The 25,601-nt window shown below is 40.8% G+C and overlaps 2 protein-coding genes and 1 long non-coding RNA gene across 7 annotated transcripts in view; all 3 read left to right on the forward strand.

The window, feature by feature from the left end:
• The first annotated feature begins 2,142 nt into the window (after positions 1-2,142).
• Positions 2,143-3,762, forward strand: LOC122758488 (heme-binding protein 2-like). The gene is made up of 7 exons (XM_044012706.1): positions 2,143-2,204; positions 2,313-2,372; positions 2,531-2,585; positions 2,683-2,800; positions 3,014-3,144; positions 3,271-3,443; positions 3,547-3,762. Coding segments are annotated over exons 1-7 (618 nt in total). The 5' UTR covers positions 2,143-2,202; the 3' UTR covers positions 3,626-3,762.
• Positions 3,763-6,933: 3,171 nt separating this feature from the next.
• Positions 6,934-7,314, forward strand: LOC122758683. Its single transcript, XR_006358175.1, has 2 exons — positions 6,934-6,998; positions 7,150-7,314. It is a non-coding gene; the product is annotated as an uncharacterized LOC122758683 (long non-coding RNA).
• A 3,893-nt stretch (positions 7,315-11,207) lies between these two features.
• The window catches only part of LOC122787017 (myocyte-specific enhancer factor 2C-like), a 28,528-nt gene continuing 14,134 nt past the window's right edge, over positions 11,208-25,601 (forward strand). For all 5 annotated transcript variants that reach the window (XM_044053550.1, XM_044053548.1, XM_044053552.1 and 2 more), the window contains exons 1-3: positions 11,208-11,410; positions 14,257-14,351; positions 23,169-23,319. In XM_044053550.1, the coding sequence (XP_043909485.1) occupies positions 23,266-23,319 (54 nt within the window). In that variant the 5' untranslated portion in view covers positions 11,208-11,410; positions 14,257-14,351; positions 23,169-23,265. The remainder of the gene's footprint in view (positions 11,411-14,256; positions 14,352-23,168; positions 23,320-25,601) is intronic.

Genomic DNA, 25,601 nt, shown 5'->3' on the forward strand with positions numbered 1-25,601 from the left:
GTCAAAGTTATAACCAAATAGGAAATGGCAGCTTCAACGAAAGGCCAGCAATACTACAAGAGCAGGTCCACGGAGCTATGATGCGTTTAATGACATATGGAAAATCCAGCTCAGCTGGTTTTGTGTGACTTTGTGTCCAGAGAAAAGCAGTGACTTCACTGAACCTAAACTAACCACATTCACATCCAGCAAATGATTATTATCACTGTCATTTCCTTATTTCAGCCAAAAGTGATTAAAACAGTTGATATACTCTCTTATCCCCTCACTTTCACTGCTATGTGAACTGCTCTGTTTGTTATTTTAACTGATTACTAAACCGAGTGGATGCAGGGCAAAAGTAGAGTGGACAGTCAAAGACAGAGCAGTGTCAATATGCTTACTAGCTCCTCCCCTTACCTGCAGCATTTAAACTGAGCTAATACTGGATCAGTGTGCTGAAGCCTAAAGCCAGTGTAAACAGCAAAGCTATTTTATTAGTGGTAATATTTTGGCTTTATCAGTATCAGAAACCTGCCTGGATTATTACACACCAGGAGTGAACACACACAAGCCACGTGCATCCCAAACCCGTACCCCAACCTAAACTATCACTTTTAACTGCCTACCCATAACCTTAACCTAGTTCTAATCCTAAAACCAAGTCCAAATCCTCAACATAACATGAGGACCAGCCGAAATGTCCTAATTTCCCAAAATGTCCTATGTCTCTATGGTTTAGTGTACGGTCCTCACAAACATACCCATACATCCACACACACACACACACACACACACATATAGCCTACCTGCTTTAGTGGAGATCAAAGTCAGTAGATGTTGCTGTTGCTCAGGGTTGCATGTAATCGATTGGGGGCAGTATGTAGCCGCACATGTGGTTTGCCAGTTTAACACCTCGGCCCCTGCCCCTTACTCTAACTTTAACCATCACAACTAAATGAATAACCTTAACCTAAACCCAATTCTAATCCTAGATTGTATCGGATCATTGTGATCTGTAGACTTCGTATTACTGTACGATTGGTTGCCTATTTATCAAGTAAAAGCACTGTAGTGAATTTGAATAATAATGAGAATATACTTTGTATATATACATGTATATATATATAAATTGACAAACAAAAATGAAATAAAATAATAAAAAAATAAATAATAAAAATAGGAAATGTGCCTCTTAACTTTGTTACTTGTGAATGGGCCGTGTATTCTCTCTGGGTGTTTTCATCCAAATCCAGACTTACATCATTCTCCCAGATCTTTATTGAAGTTTGAACAAAATTTAAAATTGACTTATTGCCCTTTAAATGTGTGGGATTATATCAGTAACTCTACCATACTTTACTGAGAACAGCCTTCTTCCACCTGCAGAACATCATGAAAATTTGACACATTCTACCCAAAGTACAGGCTTACTTGTGGTTCCCAGAGGCTGTTAGAGCAGAATGTATCAAATCAAAAGTAACATAATGTTAGGACTGCTGCATTTATCATCCATTAATTAAATTAAAGTCTGTTAAATGATGAATGAGTGGATTACACTGTATAAAATGTGATAGTGTTCATTTATTGACTCGTCTCTTCACATAAATGTCATAAAAGTTTTAATATTTCTGCTCAACTGGATTAAAATGGAGGCTGTGCTCTTTGTTTACCCGTTGCCATGGTGAATCGTAGTATCAGAGCTCCATTGATGATGGCTTTTTTCATTCCCAACACACACACTTAACTCAGAGTGAAATGAACTAATGCTGATCAGCTGTTCTGAAACCCAAAACTCAGAGTTTGACAGCTCAGAGTTGGTCAACCTAGAGTTAAGGTTTTAACTCAGAGTTTGTTGAACCTGCTTTCTGAAACGAGCCCAGGAGCAGAAATAGAACTATTTTATCAAGTTCTAAGTTTAGACAAGACAGTTCTGAGTCAGTGATGACATGTGTCACGTTTTACTGTTGAACAGTGTTTGTTCAGCCGAGCAGTTAAATCTACATACACTGTAAATAAATATTTATTGAACAACATAGATGACAATGTTTGTTTTTTAAATGTGTTTCTTATTGGCTTCGACAGCCCATGGTGTGATTTGTGTTATTGGCTCAGGGAGTGGTCTGTTGTCCGCCAAACAGCCACCGATGGAATAAATAGCCGTGTTGGATCACTCTGGACATTCACACTTTTGGGATTCACCCAACACAATCCTCAGTCAAGATGTAAGTACATGTTACAATTCAAGTATAATTCTTTTGTGATGATTCTCTTGTCTCAGTGAATGAACTAAATCTACTTTGCTAAATGAAAACTCTACATTTGTGTCCCAGGATGTTTGTTTCAGGACTTGTTGTCTTTCTGCTGGCACTGACAGCTGAGGCCCAAGAAGTGTAAGAAACTCAAATTGAATCTCACTTTTCCTCATTTATTAAGCAGATTGCTACGTTGGAGATGGTTTAAAATACAAGTGTGGTCATTAGAAAAATGACTTAACCTTAAAACGACTCATACTTAGCAGCTAAATGTCTTTTTATTAATAATTTCACAGAGACCCTGCTCAAAAGTGGATGTATGATCTGCTTTCTACAAGTGACAATTATGAGGTGAGTGTCTCTTGGCAAAAGAGAAAAGTTTTTTCACCTTTCAGGGAAGTCACAAACTTCCAAATCCCACTTCAACACATTTGCTCGTGTCCTGCAGGTCCGTCAGTACGATCCTGCAACTTGGGTCTCCACTAATTCCTCCATGTTCGGTGATGGTGATGTTGACGCCTCAATCCAACAATTAATGGAGTATTTCAACGGTGCCAACGCTGATGGTTTGTGTAATTGATTCATTCATTTAGTTGCATCTGAAATTCACAGTTGCTTTAAAAAGAAAAGGTTTATTACTGTACCTAGTTGTGATCAGATCACACTTTGGTTACTTTGGTGACACGAGTGGATGTTGAAATCATAAAGACTGCACATATTACATATGATTTGCATGTGCATTGTTAAATGTCTTGTGTTTTCCTCACGTCTACCTTTAGGAGCAACATTTGACATGGTATCTCCTCTGATCATGACAATGCCTGACAACAGTTCTCTGGACAGTGCAATCATGTGGAGTTTCTTGCTGCCGTCTTCATTTTCAGTACCTCCCGCTCCTCTTGATGATTCGGTAAGCTATAGCACAAACATGGCAAGAACACATTTACCTTCATTTGATCATCAGTTCCTTCACGTGTGTGAACTGATTCTGTGGCGTCTACCATGAGCTCTGTGGATAACTAACGTTGACTTACAGCTGTTCCTCACTGACGCAACGGCCATGACAGTGTTAGCGCTGAGTTCGGAGTTCAACAACAACAACAACATGTTTGACATCGGGAAAATGATCAGTGACGAATTCGCCCTTCAGTCGCTCATGAACTCAATTGGTGAAATTGAGACAGAAGCAGCCTATGCTGTGTTCTTCAAGTAAGCAAACCTCTTCATTTTCTTAGTGATGATCAGAGAAATTCACTTCAAATATGAAAACTTGAATATGGACTGATTTCATTTTTGTGTGCATCTCTTACAGTCCTCTGGCGTCTTCTCAAGGGGCAAATGAGCTGTGGCTTCTTGCACCGATGAACCCGTTTGGACTACCGTCTTTTTAAGTTGAATATTGTGCTGTGGGCATTGACCACGTAAATACAGAGATGTAGCTGGTCTTCCGTGTCTGATATGAGTTATGAAGACTTGAAACCACCTTTGATGGATTTGTGTTGCATTCAATAAAGTTTATCTCAGCACATTTCTGTTGTTGTTCTTGACTGATCCTATAGATAGGTTGATTCATATAGACATTGAAAATTAGCATAAATAAATAAACTAGCAGTAGTCACGGTGATGTCTTCAAGGGGCGGGGACAGTATCAAAAAATAGACATGTTACATCATTTATGATGCATACGCTCAAATTGACTGCTACGGACTTAAAGGGAGACATGACCAGAACTTATTTTGTTGTTCTAATTTAATCTAACAAGGACCCATGGTCTCATGTTGCTGGTCTTTTGGGACTTGCTGGTGTTTTGGGGACTTGTCAGTGTTTTGGGACTTGCTGGTGTTTTGGGACTTGTCAGTGTTTTGGGACTTGCTGGTGTTTTGGGACTTGTCAGTGTTTTGGGACTTGCTGGTGTTGTTGGGACTTGTCAGTGTTTTGGGACTTGCAGGTGTTTTGGGACTTGTCAGTGTTTTGGGACTTGCTGGTGTTTTGGGACTTGTCAGTGTTTTGGGAATCCACAGCGTTTGTGTTTTGGGTCATTGCAATGCATTTGCCCCTGTCGGCTACCGTATTAATGCCTATCTAAAACTCAGAGTTTTCACTAAACCTGCTTTCTGATGCTGGCCCCTGGTCTCTTTCTTCTGTCTCTCCCTCACCTGTCCCCCAATTTTCCTTTCACCCCAACCGGTCGAGGCAGATGCTGCAAATGTTTGAGTCTGGTTCTGTCACAGATTTCTTCTTCTGTTAAAAGGGAGGTTTCTTCCTCTCCACTGCCCCCTAGTGTTTGTTCACTGTGTGAATTGTTGGGTTTCTCTGCTCTCGATGATCTTGTCTGTGTACAGAGACTTGAGGTAATGTTTGTTGTGATTCAGCACTATACAGATAAAATTGAATTGAATGAGGTGAGACTTTTGTTACATGGCTAAATTATTTATTTCTTTGTGTTACGGCTGGCAGCCATTGACATCAGACAATTCTGTACATCAGTGTATATTACTATGCGGTGTGTGTGGGTGTGTGTGTGTGTGTGTGTGGTGGGGGGACAGATTTTAATTGTGAACACTCTCCACACATACTGAACATTCACACTCCCAATTGTTGCTGATATTTCCTGTGGCTGTCAAGCAGACAGACAGACAGACAGACAGACAGATCAGCTGTTCATCAGCTGGTCTCTGTCCACAGCAACCAGGGTTCCAGTTACACCGGAGCAGCTGGTATTTACTTGAGAGGACGGTGTTCCGATCTGGTCTCTGAACGAGAGCGCAATCTCTACACTGAGGTGGTTTTTGCGTCGCCGTACTTCCCCAAAGTTGAAAAATTTAAACTTGCTATTTTTTAAAATTAAATGTTGATTATTACAAATGAATCCGCAGCGTCCCCATGATTAATCAGCCGTGTAATCCTTTGACACTCTCTTGGCATATCTACTTATGGATGTGTGTTTTCCATTTTCCTTCACCGTCCCAAAGTTGTCTCACTCCTCTGTTCCACTTCTGTAATACGTTCATTTCCATTCCTCTCCTGATTGAAAGAATGACGTGAAGTCAAAGCAGTGGCCATCACTGTCCTCATGAAGAAGACATATGAGAGGAGAGGACACAGACTCGAGGAAGGGAATGCCTCGAGACACGCTGTGGATTGTGGACAATGCTTGGCACTCGGGTGAGGATGGATTGGTTTACACATGCTCATGGCTTTCACGGGAACTTTATCTCCTGGGCATTCCAGCTTCACTGCGCCTGTGCTGCACTGTGGTGGAGCTTCTCTGACAGTGAAAACTAAAAACTGTGATTCTTATTTGTTCACTTGTGAATGAACGACTGGTGAGCGGCTGGATGACGCCAAAGAAAAGTCTTAGAACTGGTCAGGTTTCCCCATTTCACTTTTTTTTTATTACTTCACGTATAATAAAAATAGCAGCAACAGATGAAAATTATGGTGAGAGTCATAGGTTAAACCAGCAGCACAGACAGATGGTAAAATGGCAACTTATCTACTGTGCCACCAATTAACTATGACTGGACTCTTCCACTAATGAGGTAAACTTCAAATATTATCAAATGGTTATTTTACCAAGTGACGATTTTACCTTTTACCTTTAGCACCTAATCTTCATCACTCTTCTGTTACTGATATGTATGGAAGCCCATTTCTGCCAGGAAAAAAAGAGAGATAAAACTTAGCCTTGATCATAAAAATATCATCTAAGTAAGTCGAAATTATGAGATAAAAAGTCATAATTATGAGATACAAACGTCATAATTATGAGATAAAAAGTCAAAATTATGAGATAAAAAGTCGAAATTATGAGATACAAAGTCAGCAGTTCAATAGCAGCTCATGTGTGGTGTGGGGAGACTGACACAGACATGGATTGTGAGTATATTGAGGACTACTTCAAACGTGGCATTACAACTGTTGTCATTTCAGGGATACCATGAACGTTAACGAAGCTCGCTTTATGGTTCAATCACATATTTACATATCCGAAGCTAAATTAACAGCAACGACAGACTAAATGACGTCTGATCTAACTAAAGTCACCTGTAGTTACTTCATTTAGAATTGCATATTGTGAGCATGGTTAGGCCAGCGAGATGAAAACACTGCCATTGAGGCGCATGCACATTTAATTATGACTTTTTATCTCATAATTATGACTTTTTATCTCATAATTGTTTACTTTTTATCTCATAATTATGACTTTTTATCTCATAATTTTGACCTTTTATCTCATAATTATGACTTAGTATCTCATAATTTTGACTTAGTATCTCATAACTAGGACTTTTTTATCTCACAACTTTGACTTTATATCTCATAATTATGACTTTTTATCTCATAATTTTGACTTTTATCTCATAATTTTGACTTTTATCTCATAATTATGACTTTTATCTCATAATTATGACTTAGTATCTCATAACTATGACTTTTTTATCTCATAATTTTGACTTTTTATCTCATAATTATGACTTTTATCTCATAATTTTGACTTAGTATCTCATAACTATGACTTTTTATCTCATAATTTTGACTTAGTATCTCATAATTATGACTTAGCTATCTCATAATTTGTTTTCATCAAGTGTCGGAAATGGGCTTCCATAGATATGCCCCTGCCGATAAACCTATAAAATATCTTTACAATAAATAAACAGAACTACCAAACCGGTCTCTTCCGGAACGTTTATCACGGTGCCCGTGCGGCCGGCGGAATCTTTTGGCCGCGCGCACTGGAGTAGACACAGGACCGGACAGGTAAGTGTTAACACAAACACCTTCGTACACGTGCAGCGTTCGCACTTCGTCCACACACATTGAACCATAAACTGTGCACGTGCGTCACACTGTTATCATTTCATTTACACATGTTTCCGTCGGAGCTCAACCGCGATCTACTCTCTTACAGACGGAGGCGAGTGCCGCACCTGCCCGAAGACACGCAATCGCCTGCGGTCACACGGTCTAATCAATAACTATGTATAAGTATTCAATTATTAATAATAATGAATGTAATGGAAATATCTGTTCGAACTGTGCAAACTTTGGCAAATAAAGTGCTATCGTGACCAAAGTGCTGTTATTAATGTACCTTCATCGTTACATCACCCTAATGGCTTTATTTGGTGTCATCAAAGAAAACCTTATCCTTTATTTAGCAAGCAGGAGACACAAGATCTCTTCTTCCAGCATAGAAAGTACCAGAATGTTACAGAGACGTCAAACTCACAAGATAATATATAAAAGTTAAAAGGAGGTCATGAAAGCAGAGTAAAAAGGAGCGATATAATAAAGTGCAGATGAAGTAGCCATCTGCTTTATAAACCAAAGAGGTTAAATGTAAAACAACAACATCTTATTTTACAGCTCGTTCCATGTCCATGGTTCATAGAAGGAGAAATCAGTTTGTACATTTAAAAAAAGAAGAAAATAAAGTAGGACGAGAAGTCGACCTGGTGTGATACAGAGAAAGTTTACCTAACAATGCGTTGATAGTAAAAAAAAAATATATATATATATATATATATATATATTTTATGTATGTGTATATATATATATATATATATATATATATATATATATACACACACAAGCAAGCATATGTATCTTCCTCCTCTGGTTAAGAGACAACCAACCCAGCATTTGTTCTACAGTGAGTCCGAGTTTCTGAAGACGAGATGAAGCTGCCTGCGTGTGAAAAACCCAGCTTTGGTTTCAGTACCATACATTTGTGCCTCTTGTAGCAGCTGATTTATATTCATTTCTGTTAATACCCAATCATGAGTCGTTTGTTTGGTAAAATATTTAAAACCTCATACATATACACATAAAATCTAAAACCAGGTCTTTAGAAACCTTGTGGTGTCCATAATCAAAATACCAAATCTATTAACTCTGGTTTTCTCTCTCTCTCCTTTTTCAACCAATCTGTGTCACTTCAATCCAAGTGAAAGATTTCACAAAAGAACACTATTGAACTTGTGATTGAAAGCAGCAGTTGATAAACAAGTCCTGTGACTGTCTCCATGACAACGACACCGGGCTGCGTGACATCTAACAGTGATATAAAATGACTGACAGACTCTTGGACTAACGCAGGTGTCCATTTTATGAGGTGAGCTATTATTGTCCCGCTGGCAGCCATGTTGTCAGAGACAGAACCTGCTCGGTTCTGACCTCGTTCAGACCTGGTATTTAACATCTGTCCCGAGGTCTGGTCCTGAACGTGTCCTCAGATGTCCATCACAGAAACCACACAGTCACTCCTCAGGACGCAGATGTCGCTGCAGTTTTAGTTTTTTGTGTCTTAAGTTCATTTCTGTGAAACCACCGCACGTTAACAACGTCATGATGTCACTGCGTATTTGAATAAAGCACGGGGACGACGAATCTAATCATATGTGGTCTCAGGAGACGCATCCAAGATCTGTCCACAGGCAACTGGGTCACAGAGAATGAGGGTTAATTTATACGTCCACACTGTAAAAAAATCACAGCTATTTTCACTCTCACATCTGGTTTTCTTCACACTGAGCTTATTATTTCTGCAACACACACACACACACATACAATCAGAATTGTTATAGCTCTAAACTTTGTGAAAATACTGAAGTGGTGGCAGGTGGTAAAGATTTTAGAGTATTTATTGGTTTCAGAGTTCACCGCTCTCATACAAAAAAAGTGTATATTTGCTTTATTTCGCTGTTCTGCAAAATTGAACATAGAGTTTGTTTCTACTCTTGACCTCAGTGACACAAAGTGACCACATGAGGCAGCAGTAGACCAGCAGCTCACTGATTTCCTCTGTGGACTTTGGTCTTTTGTTACCCCGCAAACAAAATGTGTTAAAATTGCTAATGCAAAGTTATTATTGTCTCCAACACAGGAAGCAACCATGTCTTATAGAATTTCACTTTCTATGTGACTAGACTGCGTATATGAATTCTGATAAATAAGTCCGAGTCAGAGGAAACAGCCATGGATGGAGAAGCAGTGAAACCCTGGAGAACAAGTTCACATCCATCATGTCTGGGATTTTTAAAGTCACTTAATTGTGACCTGAACCCGGACATCTGATTGGCCCCTGAAGTGCCCATGCATTGATATCTATCACTGGTTATCTGCACCACAAGATAACAATGTCCAGCTATTGGTGTCAAACTGTGGGAAATCCTTTTTACTCTTCTTTTTCTACAGTAATCACATCGAGAGCAACGATTATTTCATGAGATGAATGAAAAAAAAAACTTCATTAGCCAAATGCTAAGCTAGCTTGCTGTATAACCTTAATGCTCAGCTCTATTTCTCTAAACGTTAACTGTTGTGAAACTGTTCGATGACATGTGAGCAGGACAACTTGACGTGTTTGAAGGAGTGATTCGTCGTCGTGACCTTTAACCCGGTCACCAGTGGGCGTGTTTTCTGCGCTGGTATCTGACAGAATCATAGATGAGCATCAAAGTTAGGCACGCCTCTGTGAGCTGACAGGAGTGGACAGCTGAGGCTAATCCTCAGCCAAGCAGATGCTCGCTGGGCTGAGACAGTATGTGGGACACGCTCACAGGTTTGATCTCTCTCTTTCTCTCGGCCTGTAATGTGTAGAGCCGACAGTCTTTGGAGCTGTAATCCTGGGCTCTTAGACCGAGGCCTGCAGAGGCCTCAGTGTCAGCAACACATTTCTCTCTCACACACACACACACACATACGGGCAGCAGCTTCACTGACACCTCAGAGCTAAATATAAAGTCAATGACAGGAGCAGGTGATGAGTCCGCACCTCCACTCCCGTCAGCTCGGACACAGGAGGTCACAGGGTATGAACAGACATAAACGCTGACCCTGTCAGGACCAGTAGTCCTCACTGAGACCAAAACCTGGTCCTAATGAGGCAGAACTGGTTCAGCTCAGAACTAATGCTGAGTTCCATTTACCTTGGAAGGTGTTTCAGGCTACCCATTGTTAGTCATTGTTAGCCATTGTTAGCTGTTATTAGCCGTTGTTAGCCGATGTTAGCCATTGTTAGCTGTTGTTTTTGTACCCAAATGTTTAAATGCACTTATTGTAAGTCGCTTTGGATAAAAGCGTCCGCTAAATGACATGTAATGTAATGTAACGTAATGTTGTTAGCCGCTATTAGCCGTTGTTAGCCGTTGTTACCCGATTTTTAGCCGTTATTAGCCATTGTTAGCTGTTCTTAGCCGTTATTAGCCATTGTTAGCTGTTCTTAGCTGTTGTTGGTGGACCTTGTATTCTGTGAAACAAATACAACACAGGTGCTACTAACGGTGAAAGTAGCATTGTTTGTGCGTCGGCAGCCATCTTGGAATCCTAACTGGCCTATGTTCAGAGTTCAGAGGGCATTCCTGAAGAAGGGAATTCTGATTTACTTATAAATCAGTGTTTTTTTTAATGGCTCGCCAAAGAAATCTGAAGAATTTTCCCAACCTTTAAGTTTAGATTAAACTTATTTTTTGAAATGATTCAATAGTTCCAGAGATGCTACATCATGTTTATGGGCTAAAACCATTGACTGCATATGGAACTTGAACAGAGTTCCTGAGGTGTTTATAGTCTCAAACCCCAGTTCCAGCTCTTCTTCAGTAGAACACGATGTCTTCTTTTTGAGGAAAATAGAAAACTCTAGTGTGATCGTCCAGTCGTCCAGGTGAAGCCTCTCAACTACTGGCTGCAAAACCTCAACATGACATTAGCCAAATTGGGATTCTGGAGGCTTGGTTAAGATCTGGTCTAAGGTTGGATTTGGGTTTAGGGTTAGACTGAGGTTAAGTTCAGGGTTCAGCATTGATTTGTGATGGATAAAGTTAAGATAAAGGAAATGTATTATGTCTATGAGATTAATGCAGCTGTACAAGAGTGTGTGTGTGTGTGTTGTTGGGAGGGAAGGGGGCGGGGCTTGAGCCTCAGGGTCTGGTCACTGTGATCTACCTCTGCTCAGTGCAGAAAGAACTCAGATCCAAACACAGCCCAGTTTTGGGTCCCCCTTTTTTTCTAAGCCAGCTGGTCTGGCTTAACAGCATTTCTTTCCTTTTCTGTCTTTTTTATATTTTTCCAGCTTTTTCTTGTTTGATACAAGGGACTGACTGAGCAGAGCCACAGCTGGAGCTGTTGGGGAACCTTCCAGGTGAAGACCGAAGCAGAAGAATATACCGGTGAGTGGATGAGATGAGAAAAAACAGTTTCCATGGAGATGGAAACAAACAAGCACTTTTACCACATCCTTTTTTACTCACTTTTTGTGTTTTTCCTCTCAACTTTATTGATATTATTGTATCCATGCATTCATAATATAACATTTAGAGACTATGACTTTTATGTGATTGTATATAATTGTTATTATGTATTTATTTACATCTACCATCATTGTATACTTTATTGTGTGTTGTTTTATCTGAAACTCATCTTGAGGGAACCGTGTTCTCTCCTTATTCACCAGTTGCTCCAAATGCTCAGCTGTTTGTGGTCAGCCTGAGAAATACTGGATTACCAAACTAAACGAGAGATGATTTAATCCTTTTAAAGTGATAGTTCAGGGATGTGTGAGGAAGTGGCAGTTAGTCAGCGCTGACTGTCCTGTACAGACTCACTGCTGCCAGGATTCAGTCTTCAGTATCTTTGCAGCTTTATTTTGAAGCTTTGGTGAGAAACTGAAGTGGGTGAATGGTAAATGTTGTTTCTATCGACAGATTAGTTGAAGCTGAATGAAGTACAATGACAATAAGGTTCATTGTTACAGTCATAATGATGACAAAGATCTTTCAGAGCTTTTTAAAAACATGCCTTGGTTTGAAGCATTTTAGGTGAATGCAGTATTCTGAGGACAACAGGTGCTAACAGCTCAGTGAGACTGACACATGACAGTGACTGTTCACTATGGCGTCATCTTTACCACTGATATTCAGTTTTAATAAACACTGGCTTCTGGGCAGTATGAACATAAATGCGTCTGTAGAAGAAAGATATCTTTATTACCCAAGACGGGCTTGGACCCAAAACATCACCTGGTGGATAATAATGCCATTTTCATGGGAGCAACAACTGCTGTGTGGACATTTAATCTCAAAAGTCAGACTTTTAAAGCCGTTTGTCCAACACATCTACATAAACACATGATCATAGAGTGTTGTTGAGAAGCACATTATAACCTGGTGAAATATGTTTACCGTGCAGAGCAGAAACCCGAGCACAGCATGTGACCAGGCTGTGCTCACATGTGCTTTCTTGGCTCTGGTGGTAGAAACTGGACTCTTCCACTCTTTCAATTCCAGAGGAGACGTTGACAATTGTTGTTAGAAGATGAATGTAGCAGGGCATGGCTTTTTTTGATGAAAGTAGTTAATTAATCATTTTTGTTAAACAGTTATTTTGCTACTGTTTTGTAAGTTCATGTGGTCTCTGCACATTTATGGTGCTTTTTCACCACCCAGTCATCAGTGATAGAACCTGGTACCGGTTACCAATGTCCAACTGGAGCTCAGTTAAAAATCCTGAAAACATGCATTAATGTCCAACATTAAGCAAAGACAATGTTTAAAATATCAACATTTAACAGCGGAGTCTGGTGTATTTAGCGACAGCACTGCTGAAAGCTGACGATCGTGAGCCCAGTCACGACCACGTTCAGTGGTATTTCAGTTCAGTGGCTCCGCTCATGCAGAAAGCACTGAACCATTCTGTGAACAAATGATTCTAATGATTCAGTTACGCCCAAAACAACTGCTTTACAAGTCACTAGTTTGTGTTTGTGTCACGTACAAAACGTCACGTCACCACAGATTCATGCAGCTGTGCTGTGATGACTCCGCCCACATTGAGGAGGAGCTATAGTAATGGAAAACCATAGCAGATCATGTGGAGTCGAGCCGTGCCGTGTCGCGACGAGGCGTGCTGGGGCTGTATTATGTCAAATAAACACACCTGAATGCTTCTATTGCAAAAGTAAACATAGTGATTATTGCAGGTTAGGGTTAGTATGATGTACTAATACATCACTTTAATTTGCATTAGTGGTCCAACTGTTCATTTGCAAGTCGATCAGATGAGAGAATTATCCAGCATTTGGTAAAAGAAAAAGAACTAAAAAGGCTTTGCAGAGGTTTTTGTGTCAATACCAGTGTCAATATTTAAAAATAATACTGCCATTTTTAACAACATTTAACACAAAATCATGATTCTTTATATGCAGGGCGTGAACCACTACCAGCTCCTCACACAGCTGCAACTCAGTGTCATATTTCACTTCACATTTCCTCTAACTCTCTTTATTACTTGTTACTATCAAATACAATCAGAAGAAGAAGAAGAGTTGATATTATGGTCTGTATTTGGCACTTTTCTAGTCTTGATGAGCTGCTTTACACCACAGTTTTCAACCATTCACACATTTTTCACACCCATTCACCTGCTGCCTTCAGAAGCAGCGTGGGATTAAGTGCCTTGCTCAAGGACACGTGTAGACTAATGGAGCTGGGAATCAAATCCACCGTCTCCTCACTTTTTTAACACTGCATTTCATAATCTTGAATTGAAATTGAATCTACTATATAATCTGCTACATGATCTATTTAATCTACTATATAATCTATTTACTCTACTATACAATCTATTTAATATACTATATGATCTATTTAATCTACTTTATAAACTATACAATCTACTATATAATCTATGTAATCTACTATATGATCTATTTAATCTACCATAATATATATACAGTATAATCTAGGATCATGAAGGAACAGATGAGCACAAGTGAACTTTTAATTCTTTCCACTGGGGGGCAGCAGAGACGTAAACATGAAGCTTCAACGTAAACCTGTTGAAAACTTCACTATACTTTACATTTGTCCTCCAACACTTCGTCTCACTTCTTATTTAACTCTTTGTCAAACACAATTTATTCCTGTCCTCTGTTTATTGAAGGGTTTCGCCCCCTGTGTGTGCGTGTGTGTGTGTGTGTGCGCGCGTGCATATGCTGTTGCCGCCTCCTGACTCACAGGTGCTGGCGCGCGCGTGGTCCAGGATTGGAGACTCGTTGATGGACTGAACTGAACCGCTGGACGGAGACGAGAGGACGTGCAGGACGGACCAGAGGTGAGTGCTCTCTGTGTTTGACAGACAGACAGGCAGACAGACGGAAAGACAGAGAGAGACAGGGATGGCGGGACGTGCGGACTTGTGTTGACATGACACTTGACTGATAAACAACAGGACGGAACCCTGGGACACTGGGAGTTTCCTCCTCTCGTTACACCGGACACCGCGTCTTAAACTTCCACGCTCGCGTGCGTGTCGCTGTCTTTCGTCTTCAGTTCGGTTGTAGTTAGTTTGTGTGGAGGCTCGCGGCTCGGTTGTCTGACCGCCGCGCAGCTCCTCTCTCACGGCAGATACCGGAGGAAACAGCCGGGAACTTTAGTGTCACATGAAGGAGCGAAGAGGCGCTTCTTTTTTACACCACCCGGTAAGAGCTGACCCTGTGTGTGTGTGTGTGTGTGTGTGGATTGGAGGAAGCGCTTGACCATCTTCCAGAGGCGTTTCACGGGAGTTTGGGGGTCACTGGGCTCCATATTAAATATTAAACGTGACCTGTCTTCTGTGCTACATTAAAATTGAAATCAGTAGTTCATTATTATGCTGCTCATGTACTGAGAGTTTAGACTATTGTTTCCCAAACACTGGGTTTGGACCCACAGAGAGGTCACAGGAGAATTTCATGGGTCCTCAAACAAATTTACAGAATTAAGATTTATCTGTATATATTTGTCCCCAGTGGTTCAGTACAGGGCGTTCACATACCAAACTAAATTTCAGTAAAAATGTGTATATTTTCAAAATATGTCGAGCAATAACTACTAAATCTGTTCACTGTTGTGTTCACTGCTCTGTTCTGGCAGCATGTGAATGAGTATGAAAGATTTGAGTGGTCATCAAGACTATAACTCTATACAAACCTTTTTACCATTTCAGTAGACTAATTGGCTGCTTACGCTCATGAAAAACACCTGGGAGCTGCAGAGATAACTGAAGTTGCCTCAGTTAGTGTGTGTGAGACATGTTTTTATTCAAACGCGTCCTCTCCTTCAGCTTCATGTCCGAAGGATGGCAGTCGGCTTTATTTCAGACAGAAGATGTATTAGTTTGCTCTGCTTCTTTGGTCAGAGCATCACAACAGGCACCACAGGACACAGTTCACATAGTGTTGTGTTGGTGCGTTACAGACGTTACAGATGTATTACAGATGTATGAGGGTTGTCACAGAGAAGAAGACCATCACTAACTTCTTTTATTTTGGACCTGATGTTGGCACCAAACCCTTCTTCACTCACTTATTACAAACACAGCTGGAGAGCAGGTCAGAGGTCAGAGGTCAGACACGTACACAACAGTGGGAGTGACAATGTCTGAAATCCAGTGACAGTTTTCTATGTGTATTGCAATTTTGTTGTTGAATTTCAACCAAAGATGGTTGAAATACTCATGTTTCGGGGTGGCAGCTCACTGTTTTGAGCTTCCTTTACTGGATGAGCTCTTTTCTTTGGCGTCGACAGATGAACTCGTTTCATATGTGACAGAATCTTTCCATCTCTGAAACTCTGGCGTTCTCTGATGATGCAGCATATTCAGGCGTTGTCAGTGCTGGAGTTACAAATCTATCGCGGGGACATGTATGCCGAGTAGTGACGGTCGATGTCTCTGAACTGCTCTGTGATTGGTCCAGACCTCCTGTGATGGCCCAGGATTTGACATCAGTCACTCACACACAGTATGCTGAGCATGTGGTGTTGGTGCCACATAGTGACTCATTCACTGTTTATAGAGGGGTGTCCCGAACCAAACTGCATGTAATAGATCAGGTTACCGGTGTCTGCATACAAGTCCTTACAGGGAACTCAGAGCAGTCGTCCAGCCAGTGTTTTTGTTTAAAGTTGATCAGATACTTGTCTCACCCAACATCCCAACACTCAACCGCAGTTGTATAGTTGTTTACAGGTGTTTAAAAATCATCAGTTAGCCTTTATTCAGATCACTCGTTCATTTAGAACCCGGTGAATTCTGCATTTCCAGGTGAATGAATGTACTCTCCCATGACTTTAGTGTGAGATAGTACAGCTCTTTTTGTCTTAATAATAATATTCCTATTAAATGCACCTGATATGAGTTTTATGACACACAGTTGGTGCTTGTTTCACCATGTGCACTGAAAGTGTGCTGAGAAATGGACTCACCCTCATCTGGCGGTTAGTCAGCCCTTCATGACTGGAAACAGAAGTTGTGTGTAGCTCTGTAAACACCCTGTGCTAAAGTCCAGAGAGAAGATCAGCTATTTTACATCACAGCACACAGAAGTGGTTGATCCACTCACACAAATTAAACTACGCTACTACGATGCGTCACCTCATACGTTTGAATGTTTTAACTTTGTGACCTCTATGATTGAAATCCTTCTTCCTGATTTAGGAACATGAATGGTGTGAATGGTCTATTAAGTGAGTCAGTACTGACGAGGTGTCAGAAAACCTGGTTTATCCCTTTAAAACCTATTTAAGTTGATTGTATTATTCTAAATTAGGGCCCGAGTCATGAACTGGCAGTTTCTTGCGAGGAACATATTGTTATCCTTCAGATTATTGTTATATTCGTGTTTTTTGGGGTCAGGTCTGGCGAAAATGCGATGTTGGCATAGTTGGCTCTATAGCGCCCCCTAAGGTGAAAACAGAGGCAAAATTGAGTCTCACCGAATTTCCCCAAACTTGGTGGAAAGATATTATAGACCAAGATGACCACAAAAGTTGATGGTAACCATGGCCTCAACTCAACAGGAAGTCGGCCATTTTGAAATTTGTTGTCCATTTTGGTGAGATGCACCCTACGTAAGTGAGCGAACTCGTCCGAGGACATTTATAGTACCAACATAAAAAACATTGAGTTCCACCGAATTTCCCGAAACTTGGTGGGAAGGTGTTATAGACCGAGACAAACAAAAAAGTCCAATATAGCCGCGGCCTCAACTCAACAGGCATTTGGAATTTTGACGCTTTTTACATGCTACGTAAATGAGACACATCAAAGGCGAAAGGTTGTCGGAAAGGTTTTGCAGATTCAAAAATGAGGTCAGGGAACTGCTGCACTCCCCTACCGGCGTGGGGACACGATGGCCCTATCATGACTGCGTGCAGTCCTAGTTTTATTATTATTGTTATCAAAATGCTATTTATCTATTTTTATAAATAACTGAATGTAGTTATGAGTGTCAGTATTTATTTTATTTAACTTTATTAACAAAAGAACTTTTTGTCATTCACATTTACTTAAAAATGAGGCAGCAGTAGACTCCTCAGCTCCTGAGTTGTTGCAAGCTAAAAACACAGATTAGTTCCAGGTTTACAAACGTCACTCCCTTGTCAGAAATGCACAGTGAAATATAAAGCCACAAATATAGTATTGTGTAATAGATTTTGATCTGACGCTGTGTCAGTACTGTGTCATACTATACTGGAAAAACTGGACTATCCCTTACAGTACTTATTCCTGATAGTATTACAGTAGGTACTTGAGTACAGGACTGTACCTGTTTGATGTTCTTGGTACTTTTACTTGCGTGTTCTAAGTATCTGACACACACACACTCATTGGTACAGTCTCTGAGGCTCAACTTGTTGGAAAATAATTGGCAAGGCCAGAGAAAAAAAGAAAGTAAGAGAGAGCAGCTGAGGACAGTGATAGATGGCTGATATCCATCTTTTCCTCTGCGTAGCTGTTTCTCTTTCTGTCCGTGAACCAGAAACCAGTTGTATTGTTGTTTGAGGTAAAAAGTTCAATCCTTTATTTTTGGAGTCCTTCTGATTTACACTGAGGCTATAAATAGTCGGAAGATTCGTGAGTGTGTGTCTGTGTAGGGTGGAGGTTTGCTGTCATCCAAGAAAAGATCAAATTGCATTAAATCCCATCTTCAGTTCCAGCACACACAAACACTTAAGCTGATTTGTAAAGTGCAATGTTTCCCTCATCGCTTACGTCTCAGTTTGGCCTAAAAGTCGCTCTACTCCAGCGTGCTGAGTGTGCGTCATCTGTGAGCTCTCTAAATTTAAACCACATTGGTGCTGGTGCTGTTTTCTTCAAGTGAGGTCGGTGTAACAGTCCTTGAAAATGTTGAGGCTTTACAGCTCCTTTATTTAGCTTTAGACTGAGGAAACGCTGTGAAAGTGTATAAAAACAAGAACACTCGGAGAGCACAGACCTCGGCCAAGACTTAAACGCTTTGTAAAACAACGTGCTTTTACATCCTGACACCTGAAACCTTCACATTTTGATCCAGTTATAGCTGTTTATATTGATTATTGTCCTGATCTGTTAAGACAGTGGTGTCAAACTGGCAGCCCGCGGGCCATATGTGGCCCCCCATCAATTACATGCGGCCCACCACCTAATATCACGTGTTTAAACACAATTTAATTCTAAGTACGTTTGTTAGCAGTATTTGTTGTAATAGCAATGGTGAGACATTCACTTGTAATTATCATGGTATTAAATGTATTGCCTTCAACATTAAATGACATTATTTATTACATATATATATACTGTAAGCATTACAGTTGTCCATGTAATTATTGACTTTTATTGTTTTTGATATTCACAGATTTATTTTTCATCATAAATATGTCATAATACTAAAGTACACATCGTTCCAACAAGCACTTTTACATTGAAATTCTGTATGGAATATTGTGATATAAATTTTAGCTCATATTGCCCACCTGCTACTGTGTCGTCCCCCTCTTGACCAGATTAGATGTTCATTGGCCCTCAGGTCATTTGAGTTTGACACCCCTGTGTTAAGATGTTGCTGAGTTATACACATCTGGATCAGAATCTGGTCCGACCCAGATTACAAAATCAGATTTTTGACATTTTAACAGATAGGGATTTTGTTTTTTGTGAAGTCATCAGTGGAAAGATTCTTAAAGATTTCATGGCAACATGGATGATCATCTGCCCATCACAAAAAAAGTTGCATACAGTGTCAAACTTTCAGATAAACCAACACATTTCCTTCATGGTTTTGTTCTTACACTGTATGTCTGCTATATTTTATTATGCTATTGATGTTGGTCAGTCTGTGACAGACAACACACAGGCAGAGCAGCACCGGTCAGCAGTCGGTTACTGTAGTCTTCACAGGCTCCAGATATTCATGTAACTCCCTCTGGATTGCATGTTTCTGCTCGCTGCATGTGATTTTGATAGTATCTCTGCTCTCATTCAATTAACCAGAGCGGGTTGTTGTTGTGGCAAAAACATCATTTATCTTCACATGACAGAAGCTGTCATCACATTCACACATTCCTTGTGTCAAAGAAGAGGATGGAAAAATAATTGTGATGGGTGTGGGAGAATTATGCCGTGCAGATGAGCAGATCTGCAGCTCGTGGTTATTTGATGATTAACATTGATGATATGTTGCTTATTTTCTTAATGATTAATTAATTAGTCAACTTAATTTTTTAGACCGTTGTGATAGAGAGTGTTAGTGTTACCTTTTTTTATGATGTAAAGGTAAAAGAAGCTTGAATCAGATTGACCCAGGGTCCACACCTCACCTGTATGTTCTTGACATCTTGTAGTATAGTATAAATAAATAAATAAATGAGTCAGGACCATTCGTGTTTGAATGCAAATAGTGGCTGTGTCAGATTAAGTGTGTTGTGTTAATATGTCAGTCACAGTGACGTTGCTACCCCTGCGTCCCGAGTCTCTGACCCAAATAATTCAGAAAGGACGTTTTTACTGGCGTTGCGTTGTGTCCAGCCCGTTCATTGTCCTCTTGTCCCAGTCTCCGCTACAGTGCACATAGATTAATTGCACTGCCCCATTGCGGGTCTAACTTTAGCAACTTTAGCCTGCTGGGAAAGACATCATTGCGCTCATTTCCATCCCGACGTCAAACACAAGTGGGGAACCGGAGGGACGCCAAATTGCAAGTGATGAAAATCGATTTTTATCCCTCTCGGCCCATTTTGATAGTCTTGCTAGTTTTCCAGTGGAGGGTGGCGCTGAACACCGTTCCAACGCTAAATAGACCATGTGTGTGTGTGTGTGTGAAACATCAAATGAGGATACTGACAGGGAGAGAGAGGACAGCAAACCTGAACAGAAGAGGACATTTGCCCCTCAGAAGACATTTTTCAGTTGTTGGGGAGACATAACATGTCCTCTTTTATTTTTAAAGTTAGCTTATGTCAAATATATTAAGACCTACATTGTATGTCCTAACTCTTCACCCTGTCTCCAAAGGCTGAGCCCAGCTACGCTGCAGAGGAAACTCATTTTGATTTTGACTGCCTGTATACCTAATCTTGTTCTTTCGGTCACTACCCAAAGCTCATGACCATAGGTGAGGGTTGGAACGTAGATCAACAGGTAAAGCGAGAGCATCGCCTTCCGGCTGAGCTCCCTAAACAGACTGTTTGAGTGTTGATCCCGCTCCTTCCTCCCCCCCCGTGAATCCCCGAGATATCCAAACTCCTGCACTTGAGACAGGACCTCTCCCCAACCCAGAGTGGGCAATCAACCCTTTTCCACCATGGAACCATGGCCTCAGACTTGGAGGTGCTGATCTTACGAAGGTTGTGGTTTCATAAAGCTAAGAGGACCATATCATCCACCCCATGGCTGTGCCTAGAAATTCTGTCCATAAGTTATGAACAGAATGGGTGGCAAAGGGCAGCCCTGGCAGAGTAATTAAGAGATGAGCCAGATTAAACCAAATTCCAACCTTTGCAGACATGAAGTGAGAACCACAGTCATCTATCCTTTGTTCAGAGAGCATACCTCCGTCATCTCGTGACGTCAAATCCCTCTTTCATTCTTCATGTCATCCCATGTGCCTGAGGGCTGGCACCTCCTCAAAGTGAGCACACCTTTTCTCTCTCCGCCCTGCTGTGATGACGGCAGAAAGCTGCCAAGAAAATCTGTCTTTTGCGTTTGGATGCGTCTGTCTCGGCGTGCGTGAGCATCCAGTTAACTCAGTGACCCAATCTCTTAAGCTCCACTTCAGGAGGGAGTGGGTCACATGGCACACACACACATTGCAAGCACTGGTAGTCCTGTACATGTTCTTCAGAGTATTACACACAATTTCCCACTTCAAGCCAAGAAACTGAGTGCCTAAAGAAAATACCTCACTATCAACCGTGCACTCTTACTCGCACACAGCACCACAGAGACTTAATTCCACCTTAAGTTTATTTGTCTTTCTCGTATAGCCTGAGGTTTGGCATGTCCAGGAAGCGTTGAAGGCAGCGAGTCTGTACAGGAGTCATGTATGTGGGTTTGTATGGGTTGGAGCAGTCTGAGCAGTTTTTAGCAGCAAGTACACACCAATAACTTAAAGTGAGAGTTTAGTTTTTTCACATTCTGGTCATAGAACTGGCTTTCATGATTTTTTATGAGAGTCACTCACAACTTCCCATCTTGAAGCAAAAAGTAAAAAAAAATAAAATAAAATTTATATAGCTTTCATATTATAAAGGACATTATCAACTGTAAACATGACAATAGTGGGAATTGAGCACACTGTTCTCCACAAACATCCATTTATCCACCTTTTAAAAGTTAAGGCTTCCTATTATTCAAAGGACCCATACAAATTTTGATCTCCATTTTGCCATGTTCTTCAGATCATGCACCCCCCACCCACTACAGTTCTCGCCGGTCGCATCGTGCTAACGTATCTGTTGTTGTTTTTTCCCGTGGTTCACCGACAGTTATTGCCACCAAAGGAGCCAAAGAACTCCAAACTTACCAAACCACAAAAAAAGGTCATAACAGTGCCAGCCCACGGCGCGTCACGGTTAATCCACCAATGTAATGTGAGATGTGAGCTAAGCGCGATTCCGCGAGATTTCATCGGAAAACTAAGCAGCGAAGCGACTGCTCAGAAATGGCAAATTTTGATCACATTCAGCAAAGTTTACCATGGAAAACAGGGGAAGAAAAACTGGGGCGTCCTGTCTAAATGTAGGGGCTTATTATTTTCAGTACAGGGCCCCACGGCCACTCTATCACATCATATAGTGTGTGAGCAGAAATAGAGTGGAGTATTAGCGTCAGTCTTACCTCTCAGTGACGTCTTCCTCTGAGTTTCCAGCTTTTCCATGTCGTCAGTGTCTTCTTCAAACTCTGCGTGGTTGATAGTTGATAGCATTAGCCTGCAGCCACTGTTTGCAGCACTCTGAATCTCTGACTGGTAACTGACGGGAACTTACTGCTCGTCCTTTCCTTGTACCTGGTACAACCGCACTTAAGAGGCCAAACTGAACTATTCCACATATTGTTATGATTTGCTATATACATGTTTTATTTTGTAAAGTATTTTATTCCCATTTTTAGCACATGACAACAAAACCGTTGAATTCTTCTGTCCTCAGAGATAATGTTTTTATGCCAAGTTTATCACTCTTAATTATTTGCATTCCGACACACTCACTTCCTGCTGAGTGTACAGTAACCCCTTGAGGAAGCTGGGCCAGTGGGTGTGTCGGGGAGGGGGGGGCGGGTACACAGCATCAGTGAATGGGCGTGTATGCAAACAGACAATAATATGCTGCCTGTCTGTGCGTGCATGGTGGTTGAACTCTGCAGCACAGCATGCAACACTAACCACACACGACCCCTCTCTGGTAATTGGATGCAGTGTTCATACACGTTTCTGTCTGAGTTTTGTTTTCATGTCTTTTGTTGTTTTTATTGCCCTGGAAATGGTTAGACATGTACACGCCACCTCTTTAAGTGGTGTCACAGTGTTAAACTGCTTTGTCATGTGCGGGCATGTGTGTATGACTGAGAATGATGCCTTTGCTAATGATTGATCTGAACCCTAATGATTATGTTGTGGTGTTGCTGTTTTTGCAGAAGCCAGCCAAAGTGAGAAACGGTGACGACCTGGAAGTCGAAAGAAGAAGGAGACGTTTGTGAAAAAGAGGAAAAAGCGACAGAAAGGACAAGAAAGATGGGGAGAAAAAAGATTCAGATAGCACGGATTATGGACGAGCGAAACAGACATGTAAGCATACAGACGTTCACATTAACATTAACTGATACAATATAAAGCTGGGGTTGTCCAATAATTGGATTGGCCCATTATCGGGGGCCGATACTAAGCATTTGGCAGTTTAACGGTATCAGCATCACTTTATTAAATAATAACAATAATGCTGTCTCTTCCTCTGTTCTCAGTCCACTGCTTCAACAACACGTGGTCTCTTAGAGTATAGCAAAAAGGCTTTATTGTTATTTCATAGCTCATAAACATCATTTTATTGATCGTTTTGTTTAAATTCTACATACAAAGTTTGAATATCAAAAATATTAATTGAATTTTTATGTTAAAAATTAAAATCATGTTATAATGGGTGTTTGTTATTGGCCCAGAAAAATATTGGTCGACCCCTAATTTAAAGCACCATATTCACAACCATTGAATTCTAACTCTAGGGCAGACCTGGGCATCTTACGGCCCTTTGGTGGTCACACCACAGTAGTATAGTATAATAGTATTCATTATATAGTGTAGTACTTTGATGATTTTAATAGAGTTGGTTAGTTATTGTGTTTTTTGTGTGTTTGTATGCTGCCAAATTTACACCAAAACAATACAGTTTACTACTTTTTTGATAAAAGAGATAAAATTAAATTAAAAGTAATTCAAATTTGGCCCGGCCCTCAACAATATTTTTTGTTTCTCATCTGGCCCCTTGGGGAAAATAATTGCCCACCCCTGCTCTAGGGTAAGGATATTTAGCATGTGTATGCTGCATGTTTGCAATTGGGAGATCACCAATAGACACTGAGTGCTCAGCTGAAGGCTACTCTGGATTTACTTTAAAAGAAAACTCATTCTTCAGCTTAAATGCTCTTCTCCTCGTGGATTTACAAGTTATTTCATGCATACATTATCTTACATGTCTTCATTGTTTACTGGCTCCTGGAGTAGGAGCTGTCAGGACCTTCCAAGTGGTGCTTAACTGTTGCATATTAGACCTTTAATGTCCCACCAACAGTCTTTCGAGGTCAAACATGTCCACTTTGAGCATTGGATTTAATGCATCATGCGAATCTTGGATCTGTTGCTTTGCTTTGCTGCAGCTTGGAAAAGCACAAACCAGTCAAACCAATCCTGTTTGACCGGTACTAAACTTTCTTTAACAGCTGTCCCCTGTTTAGTTCTAAAATGAACCCAGACTTAATCCACGCACAGTTCTGCGGGTAAAAACTTCCACATGCCGATTCTTCAATCACAAAAAGCTTCTGCTGTGTGCGTGTTAGATTATTGAGGATGGAGCTGACAAAACTTCATGAACAGAGAGATGTATTTGTGGGCTGATAGTCCCTCGTGATGTCTGCGCTCATTAATCAAGTCTTCATTCAGCCTGTGAGGAAACAGAACAGAGGACACTGTTCTTATTTCAACTCTTGTGTTCCACGTGTTACATAATTGTTCATTTCTTTTCTTTTTGGAAAATATATTTGTGCTTTTCTCTTTAGAAAGATCTAAAATGAGGTCACCATGACATACCAGTGATATCAATGTTTAAAGACATACTCTTAAATCACGATCAGGGACACAATGATCGGATAACTAGAACCTTATTAGTAGCACACATCAAGTAGTTGCCTCAAACAAGTTAAACAAAACACAACTTAGCTTTTTAGGAAAATAATTCAGTAATCATTTTTTGCCCTCAATTTTTTAATTCGGCCCCCTCTGTAACAGAGCTTGACTCGCCCGTTAAAGGCAAAGTCATTGGTTCTAATGAGACTGGACAATCACGACCACATTCAGTGACTGTGTCAGACGGAGTCTGTGCTCCGCTCGTGCAGGAAGCACTGAACCATTCTGTGAACGAATCTTTTCAATCCACTGATTCTAATGATTCAGTTGCACCCGAAACAACTGCAACTATAGTGCTTCTAGTGCTTGCGTTCCATGCGTTCCATGCGTTCCATGCGTTCCATGCTACAAACGGATCCGGTCCAGCCTACATCCAGGACATGATCAAAACCTACACCCCAGCCCGCCCACTCCGCTCTGCATCGACAAACCGGCTCGCTGCCCCCTCACTGAGAGGATCGCAGAGGCACTCGCAGAACTCGAGACTGTTCACTGTCCTCGCTCCCAAATGGTGGAACGATCTCCCCATCGACATCCGGACAGCTGAAAGCCTCCACATCTTCCGACGCCGACTAAAAACACATTTCTTCCGACTCTACCTCGACTAAGACGACAAAAAAAAAAAAACTTGTATTGCACTTATGACTAGCACTTCATAGTTTGTTCTACTTGAA

Source organism: Solea senegalensis, linkage group LG21, assembly GCF_019176455.1.
Source record: "Solea senegalensis isolate Sse05_10M linkage group LG21, IFAPA_SoseM_1, whole genome shotgun sequence".
NCBI lineage: Eukaryota > Metazoa > Chordata > Actinopteri > Pleuronectiformes > Soleidae > Solea > Solea senegalensis.

Bases quoted from the DNA above. Each gene is read 5' to 3' on its own strand.
- LOC122758488 (XM_044012706.1), top strand. The intron at 2,801-3,013 runs GTTTGTGTAATT...GTCTACCTTTAG, and splicing joins CAACGGTGCCAACGCTGATG to GAGCAACATTTGACATGGTA. The intron at 3,145-3,270 runs GTAAGCTATAGC...GTTGACTTACAG, and splicing joins CCGCTCCTCTTGATGATTCG to CTGTTCCTCACTGACGCAAC.